The sequence below is a fragment of the Denticeps clupeoides genome, chromosome 11 (genome assembly GCF_900700375.1).
Source record: "Denticeps clupeoides chromosome 11, fDenClu1.1, whole genome shotgun sequence".
In the NCBI taxonomy this organism is placed as follows: domain Eukaryota; kingdom Metazoa; phylum Chordata; class Actinopteri; order Clupeiformes; family Denticipitidae; genus Denticeps; species Denticeps clupeoides.
The window spans coordinates 14,611,208-14,620,573 of record NC_041717.1 but is presented as its reverse complement, the minus strand read 5'-3'; the positions used below and the strand labels follow the sequence as shown (position 1 = coordinate 14,620,573).

At 44.1% G+C, this 9,366-nt stretch overlaps 1 protein-coding gene across 2 annotated transcripts; it reads left to right on the top strand.

Annotated features, from left to right (window-relative positions):
- Nucleotides 1–1,902: 1,902 nt before the first annotated feature.
- rflna (refilin A) lies at nt 1,903–9,275 on the top strand. 2 transcript variants are annotated; one of them, XM_028996154.1, is made up of 4 exons: nt 1,903–2,435; nt 2,591–2,856; nt 6,371–6,480; nt 7,779–9,275. In XM_028996154.1, the coding sequence occupies exons 1-4, from the start codon at nt 2,426–2,428 to the stop codon at nt 8,119–8,121; spliced, it is 729 nt and encodes a 242-aa protein (XP_028851987.1). In that variant the 5' UTR covers nt 1,903–2,425; the 3' UTR covers nt 8,122–9,275. The 2 variants fall into 2 exon arrangements, with proteins under 2 accessions (XP_028851987.1, XP_028851986.1); XM_028996153.1 differs by having other exon boundaries at nt 1,903–2,856.
- The last annotated feature ends 91 nt before the right edge of the window (nt 9,276–9,366 follow it).

The following is a 9,366-nucleotide window of genomic DNA, read 5'->3' as shown; positions in this document are numbered from 1 at the left end:
TTTTGTAATTCTATTAAATATGAAGTTTAAAAGGAGTGCTTTGCTGTAATTTCTTTTGCTCAGTTGTATGATTTGTGATCTTTGTCCACCATGTTCCAGCCGATATTAGGCAATTCAAATTTACAGTCAAACCAGCTGCTGGGTGTGGGTTCCATGATGAAAGCTTCTCCTTTTCTACAGTGTCAGATGTGTACTACAGCATTATTACAACAGAATTACTAAATGTCTGCATTGAAGATCCTTTAGTTAAAGAATAAAATTTACTTGAACTTACTTCTTTGAGCTATATGATCGTTTGCACACCAAAATGTGTTTCTGATGAGGCAGAACTTTAGTAATAATTTAATACCAAGTGACCTTAATTTTAAATAAGTAATACTTATTTAGTAATATTACTACACAAGAATGAATAGTGTAAAGGTCAACAAGATCCAAAACAGTAATAATATCACAGTAACTAAAACTGTGTCACAGACAAAGGCGTAAAGGTCAGCACTGTTCATTGTTAACCGTGTCCCACCAACAAAACACACTCAGTCAAGAAAAATGCCATTCATTTGTTTTTCCACTAACCTGACACCCATGTGTCTCCACCAACTGTCCTCACAGCAAAGTGTATATCGGATTATGCTACGATTTCTGAGTATTTCACAAATCTTATCTGTGCCATATTTAAGTTTGTGTTTAAATAATTGCCAATGTTGACCTGCATACAACTTAAATAAAAGTTAAATGAAGAAAGACCAAGGAAGACTTTTAATGTGAAAGAACTTTTCAATTAGCCCAAGATTGAAAAGTCAATATGAACCTGTACAATAACATGATCTTGGTATTTGTCGTTACGTGTAAAACAGATTATGATGTGTCTTCTAAAGACAAAATTAAAAGTATTTAGAATATGAGTAAGGTTGTTAAGGTTTCTTTTTTTCTATGAGAATGTTTATGTACTTTGAGCAATTTGTTGGGATGTGTGTATAGTGTGCATGTGTCTGTGTATAGTGTGCATGTGTGTGTGTGTGTGTGTGTGAGTGTGTGAACGAACATGTACTATTCTAGAATGTCAGAGTTAACAACCTGATCCCTGCTGCAGGCCGGGACAAGCTAACAGGGTTGCATAATACAATAATATATTGTGTGTTTGTGTGTGCGTGTGTGTGTGTAGACAGTGGAAAAGTTGAGGAAGGAAAAGAGACTGAGAAAGCAAGAAAAAAATGCACACACGCCTCTGTGCCTATTCTATTTATTTTTATCTCGTTTCTACACACCCCACACCTCTCAGAGGTTCCTCAAGGTTCTGTAGAGATGCAGTGATGGCCAGGCGGTGGTGGCAAGTGAGTGAAAGATAATAGTGAAAACTGGGTATGGAGGCAGGCCAGGAACAAATGAACAAAGGCAAACCTCTGTTCAGTCTGAATGCTTGAACTTCCCACAGAGGTTAATACTGGATTCGTCTGAGTGGGTTATTCCCCTTTATAAACAGGAACTGCATTACAATTTGGGAAACATATGCGCTGACTTACAAAGGGCGAGCTGCCTCTCTGAACAATAATTTCAGACTTTATGCGTTTGTGCGTATTCAGTGACCTTGAGGGACGCGTGACGCCTGTTTGTGTGAAATGCACTTCCCTAAATGGAGAACAATGAGACGAATTCCCGGCACCGTTCTTCAGTTTGTGCTGTGACCGCCATATCAGTAAGCCTGGCTCTTTGCTCAAGGTGCAAGGCCGGTAGCCCGAAGACCCGGTCCAAGTCAGGGTGGGCCGGCTTTATGGTGTCAGCAGTGAGAATCCTTTTTTTCTCCTCTGGAAAACAGATAGACAGGGACTCCAGCATTTTTAAAAGCTGGTCATACGAGTACTAGATGGGATGGATGCAGTCATATGGGCACAGACTCAGAGATACTGATTTGCTATTGGAACAAAATGACATTTTTCTTTTGGGACACCTTCAGTTATCACTTTAGATCCAATGTATCACTGAATCCAATGTAAATAGATGTTAGACACCGTTCTAAACCTTATTTATTTGTTGAAGTTCAGCATTTTGTATGTCAACAACTCATTCCAGGACAGTGCACGATGAGAATTGTATATTAGTTTAAACGAGAGCAATTCTACGAACTAGGTTAAAAACAGCAAAGATTTTGAAAAGACAAGGCTGGCTTGTGCGGTGAGAAATCGGGGACGAACCGTCCCCGAAAGAGGCCGAAACAGCGCGACCCAGCGGCCAGACGGAGGAACAGCGACCGGACTCGACCGCGACAGGACGCGGCTGACGAGGCTTGAACTTTCCACGGTTACCGCGTCGTCGAAAGTCTGGTGTAACGGGGCGCCTTTACCGTCATAATAACCATTATTACCCGGCGGCCGTCCGTAGCAAAAAAATATGAGCGGCGAGTTCAACTATTTATGCGGCTCCGGCTCGAATGTCTGAAGGTAAAGAGCCGAGAAGGGGAGACATTAACAGAGTACCGCGACTTCTTATAACTTGGTTTAAAAGTCCGCAGGGGGAGAGCTCCTTTTTTTTCTTCTACACACGCGGGGAAGATTTATGATCGGATATATTTGTTGCATTTTAACCACCCCCTCAGCTCGGATCTCCGCTCCCCGGTTCCCTCGGGTTCGCCCGGAGCCCGCCGCCCGGAGCCCGCCGCCCGTCTCCTCGCCGCTTCCAGAGATGGTGGGACATTTGGACCTGCAGGCCATGGAAGAGAGCGCGAAGGGCAGGAGCCGGGAGGGACTGCTGGACAGTCCCGACTCCGGGCTGCCGCCGAGCCCCAGTCCGCCCCTGTGCGCGCCGTCGCCGGGCCTGGAGCCGCACGCCGCCGACGGGGGGGACCGGAGGGAAGGGAAGCTGGTGAGAGTCCCGATCCAGCCGCCTTACCTGCCGACACCGACGTCCCAGAGCCACGCGGTGTGAAATAAAACACGCGTTAGGGGCGATACCGATTCGCAACGTTGCGGATACGTTTTGGAAACGTTTATTCATGTTATTGATGCTATTAGCAAGCATGCACTGTGCGATGGACGTTTCATTTATTCGCCACAGAAATTGCCCTCTTGGTCCGACCGGCCTGGGGACAGTGGCCCCCCCCTTTCCACTTTTCTTTACATTTACAACATTAAGCGGTACTTTACCATCCATACTTAGTGTTTAAATCATTAAAAAGGTCGGAAAAGTGCAGGTGTTACTCTGTCCTTTTACTGACTAAACGATTCGAGAAACGGAGAAACATTAAAAGTTGCTTTTAAAACTTTTACATCACAGTCACATATTGGTGCTACTTTCTGTCTGTCACTGGACGAAAGATCTGCTAGAATCTGCTATGATCCTGCCACAGCAGGACAACTATGCAGTTTCGTTTGCTGTTGTTCATTATTTTAGAACTTCAAAACTCATGTGGGTGAAATTATCATTACTGAAATATTTTGGTCACCCCTGATCCGGACATTTCTGTAGGTCAGCATGAACGGAAGAAGAGAGACCATGGGTGAAGAGCGAAGAGGTTTTCTGGCCGTTCTCCCGGACTCGTGTGCCTCTGCATCCTCTGTTAATGTTAACTGATGTGACTGGAGGATCTTTAGTACAGGAAGAAATGTTATTTCATGTATTTTCATGTACAGTTTCACCTCTTAGAGAGGCAGGTCACCGGGGTAACCAGACCATCCATGTTAGGTGCGACAAACAGCAGGATTTGGACTGTAGGTGACATGTTCGACGTTCACTGAAACTGAAGGAAGAGACGTAAGGATGATGGTGACTCTTCTGTTTTGCCATTGGCTGCAGACAGCACCTTCACCACACGCTGGCCGTACCCTGTGAAGGCTTTAGACTGTAAACCACGAGCAAAACACGTGGGACGAGAAGGCGACCATGCCAGCGTTTAGGAGGGTAGTGCCGTGCTCGAAGCGCATGTGGAGTAAAAGCTGTGACCTTGTGATTAGCGAGCGTGTCTCCTGGCGGCACGGTGGGCGGGGGCTGTAATGTAACCCATCTCTCCGCTCCGGCGCGCGCCCCCCCTTCCCCCCAGATAACATTAACCCCTTTTTACAGCTGACCGCAGAGCTGTACGACAGAGAAGTTGCAGGGGTTAGGTAAGAGGAATTGGCATCTAGATCGCCACTCGCCTCTGCAGTAACACAAATCCTGCAGGTCTCCCCGTGCGAGCGGCAGTAGGTGGGCATGATGTATTCTACACCTCGGGACAGAGACCCCTCCGCTTTCGGGAATGTCTGCAGTTTACGGCCTCTACCTGTCTGTGCTGTTGACGTGTTTTGGAGCACAGAGCAGAGCACCAAGGACTTTCTCTGCCCTGCCTATTTCTGTGATGCTTTGTTGCCTCTCTGAGCTATTTTAGGGGCACATTTCATGGTGTTGCATAACATGGTCATGGCCTCCATTATCACCAGGAGATGAAGGTTCATTAGAGCGCAATTTCAGACCGACGTATAACACATTTCAGACTCTTCTCAGGAACTCAGCCTGTTGCTTTGGTACTGCTGCTACCATTTTAGTTTATACCTCCGCACCCTGCAATGTACAACCATAGTTGACACAGTAGCTGTCAGCTTTAATCAAAAGTTTAAGGTTACAATCACAAAGTCGGGGCGACACCACTGTGCTTAATGGCTTCACACCTCCAAGGTCGTGTGTCCTGGCCCCGACTTTGTGTGTGTAGAGTTTGCATATTCTACCCAACCTCATATTCGTAATAATAACCATTATTACCCGGCGGCCGTCCGTAGCAAAAAAATATGAGCGACGAGTTCAACTATTTATGCGGCTCCGGCTCGAATGTCTGAAGGTAAAGAGCCGAGAAGGGGAGACATTAACAGAGTACCGCGACTTCTTATAACTTGGTTTAAAAGTCCGCAGGGGGAGAGCTCCTTTTTTTCTTCTACACACGCAGGGAAGATTTATGATCGGATAGATTTGTTGCATTTTAACCACCCCCTCAGCTCGGATCTCCGCTCCCCGGTTCCCTCGGGTTCGCCCGGAGCCCGCCGCCCGTCTCCTCGCCGCTTCCAGAGATGGTGGGATATTTGGACCTTGTGTGTGTAGAGTTTGCATATTGTACCCAACCTCATATTCGTAATCATCCACCCTGATTAGGAATAAGAGGTTATTTACATTTACATTTATTGCATTTAACAGACGCCCTTATCCAGAGCAACTTACAATCAGTAGTTACAGGGACAGTCCCCCCCTGGAGCAACTAGGGTTAAGTGAGTGAATCCAATACCGTCAGACATCTATTTAAACTAAAGAAATGACAAAACAGAAAAAGCACACTGCTCCCCGGGCGCCTGTCATGGCAACCAAGGTTGATGGTTAAAAGCAGAGGATACTTTTTTCGTTGTGTCACCGTGTGCTGTGCTGCAGTGTTTCGCAATGACAATCACTTCACTTTAATGTTAATTTTGACATCCCTGGTAATGTTATACATTCTGCATTGAAAATGAGACAAAGTCAGTATATGTTGACATAGTGGACGGAAGGATGTAAAACCTGGTCTGGTATAACCCTAAGATTGTTCATATAAAAGAAGTCTTGGCTGGGATCGCTGACTATTTTGTGACCCAGTCGGTTTTTACAATCTGAAGAGAAAGTGAAGAGCGTAGATCCAGTGTTTCACTAAAACAGGTACTTGGCCCGGTAAGCCGCATTTAAGGATGTGTCTGCAGACTAGTGACACCCTGCTTAACCTTTACACCGAAGCGTCCTCTCTGAAATCGCATTAGGGACAGAGCCCATGTTGCTGCTGTTTGGGTGCTCATAATACCCAAATGTGTGGAATGACTTTATTTTAGAGGTCCGTGGCAAAAAAAAAAAAAAGCGGTCACACCTGTGACAAGTCACCATGATCAGAATACGTTCTGGCTGTAGCATATCACACACATGCACCAAGCCTCATCAAGCTGCACGTAACACACATGTAAATCAAGGAGCATGTCACATGAACACGCACAGCATTCTCCACTGGCTCATTTACGCACGTTAGTCCTGAAGACTGGAGCTGGTGGAGCGATAAAGTGCCAGACAAACAGATTCTATCATCTATCAGATCAAATCATTATTTAATAACAGTTTTATTGAAAATGACAAAAAACAGCACTGTTATTTACTTATATTTTAATTATTTTATTATCTGTATGTTTTATGTGCTGGAACACCTTCATAGAGAAAAGTGTCTGGTAATTAATACATTTATCACCCACTTAAGACTCGTGTTTCTCCCCCACACACTTGAGATTTGAAAGTGCTGACTGTGGCAGGAAATGCCTTCTGCCCTGGTTCTGCCCTGGAAGATAAAGCAGAAGCTGTCAGCACCTGCCACTCTGTGTAAATGGTGCCCTGTGCTTCTCCACAGCTGCCCTACCTGCTACTGAACACACAGGGGGCGGAGCTTCGAGCGCGTCTGCAGCCCGTGGTGTACGGGGAGAGTATTGAGGTGAATCCCAAACCAGAGCAGGAGTTCAAGTGAGTCTTTTCAAGAGCCTCTTTAATTCTCAGATAAATGTCAATTCAGACATTAATCTCACTATAAATATAAAAATATATGCTATATGCCTCCCCATCACCCCCCAAGCCCCTTTCCCTCAATTGTCTCTGTTATAGTTTTAAATGTGCATTGCAACAAGCTTTAGTCTTGAGAATTAATAGCAATAAATTAATTACATTTTATTGAATTCTACTTAGTGCTGTCAATCAGATTAATTACAGGGTTGCTGTAATTCATTGTGAATAATTTTGATTAATCATGATTAAATTTGTTTTTGAACTAAATTAATCATAGTTTATTTTACATGAGCAAACAGACTCAAGAAAAAAGGGAATATATATATATAACATGTGAACATCTTGAACAACCATATTAATTAGAGGTGTGAACCTTCACTTGTCTCACGATTCAAGTCGATTGTGATTATCAGTGCCTCGATATAGATGCATCACGATGCCATACATTTTCTACATGGTCACATGATGTTTTCAAATACAAGAGTTAAGGTCTCGTACGTCTGAGTGGACGCTTTCATTTGCTACAATGAGCAGAAAGAACATTTGTAATGTTTTCATCCAAGATGGCTGCCTGTAACCAGGAGTAACTTTTCACAGCAAAATGTCTCATTTCAGTGTGTGGACGCTGTGTGGACACTTTCATTTTCTCCAACGAGCAGAAAAACAGTCTTGTGTTCAGTCTGCGCTCCCCTGACTCCACAAACAGCAGAAAAACGGCTGGTTCAGACGTCCGTAGCGTCAGGTGAGCGCGGACTGAACACAGACCATGGTTCTGCTCATTAGAGAAAATCAAAATCTGCTTCCAGACCAAAAACTATGCGCTGCGCTTTTTCTAAACTCCCGGTAAAACGAAAATGTCGTGTTTTAGATCTCTGGACACTCAACGAAATATCAGCTTTCCCTCCATTCCCGCTTCGTGGGTGTGTTTCAAAAGTGGTAGAAAGAAAATGTGCCCGCTTGGATTCTATTGGAAAATACTGGCACTACAAAATCGCCAAGCAGCGTCATTATGATGTAATCTGCTTATGTTCTGCTCTGCATCGATGCAACGTGATGCGTCAGTTATACGAGGCATTGAGTCATTCTGCGCTGCTGATGGGTTCATTGCACTAAAAATATCACCTGATTAATCCATGTTATTGTGTTAATTTTGATTGCCCTATATATGTTATGTTATGTTACACTTTCTGCACTGTACTAGATATAGAGTATAAAATGTCTGATACGCAGTGAGTTACTGACAGCAATATGATCTTCAGGTTCAGCTGTGTGGTGAAATACGCTTCAGACAAGCACTTTCGTGAGCAGATGAACTGCGCCCCGGTTTCCACGATTACATCGTACAGGGAGACGGTGGTGATGGTGCACAACAGCACGTGGCGAAGCTACAAGGCCGAGCTACACTTGCAGCCAAAGCACCGCCCTGTACACTTTCAGACCACGGCCATCATTTATCCCAAACACGCCCGCACCCTCTACCGCACGACCCTGAATTACAACAGCAGCCCCAGCGCGGCTGGGCGGCGCCGGTTTGTGTCCGCGGTCCGCTTGGAGTCCTACGAAGATACCAGTCCGTGCATCATTTACACTGAGGATCTCTGAGGCGACACACCAAAGTAACACCTACTGGAGAGGGGACAAAGACAGATCCTATCCTTCCACACATCAGCATGGAAGCACCATCGTGACTTTCTGCTATTGGATAACCAGGCTTTTGTTGGCTACCCTAGGACCTCTTCCCTGGTGAACATATCCATAAGCCATAACACTGGGCCATGGGATACCTGAGAGTGCAAATACTGTAATTTCCATCATGGCCAAGCAGTGTCTTCAACACAACAGCTTAATATTTACACGAATGGCTTCAAGATAGCGTTTGCATCTTTAATTTAGGAAAAAGTTACTTGTTCCTCAGTACCTGGAGTCATGCTTTACCACAACAAGTCCTTTCTTCTGATGTTGCTAAATTTCTCCGGAGGAGTAAGCTCAGCGGGCAGACTTTACAGTCACTTTTATTGTTCTCTTCGAGAACGAGTTTTCACTTGTTGTCAACAGCTTCCTGCTGCCTCGAGTGACGATGGGAACAATTGTTGCATCTGTCATTCCTGCGTGGCCCACAGCACAGTCTCCTTAATACTAATAATCTTAATACTAATACAGCCACACAAACTCTTTCAAAGGGAAAACTAACTTTACATTTAAATCTTGTTTAGGAAAAACTCACTAAAAGGTTGGACCAAAGACATGGCAGGAAGTAAAACCTATTGTTGCACTCAGTCGGGTACTTTGGGGACGAGACTGTAATACCCCACACTTGGTGTTTTTTCAACCTCCCTTTACCTACGACTGACCAGAATTAAATTAATTATGAGTTAGAGTTGAATAAAGCTAGTATGAATTCAGTTACTACGTATGTAACAAGGGGTCAAACGAGTCAATGTTGTGCTTTTTAAAAGTTGAGCACAATTACACCACTCAATATATTTAAGTGTGTAATCTTGTATTTTTGGTATAAAGGTAATTAAGAGACTTGGGTCTTGTCATTAACCAGATCATAAAATAAAATCCTGTTCTGCTGTTTAATACAGTCCTGCTATGGTGATCAAGAAAGGTAACTGCAATTATCATTTTTTTCCTTGGTTTGCGTTGTGTTTACTATGTTACAGCACGTTCTGCGATCTGTTGTTAATTTGATTTTACATGCACATGCTTTGTTGTATCGCTGCATGGTTTTCTATTACATAAGCATTTCTTAACTTCTTGTCTGGACTGGTATTTCCTGGTTACTGGTAATTTTACCCTGGCACTAATCATAATGGAAGACCATCTCTCGTGTCTCTGCAGGTA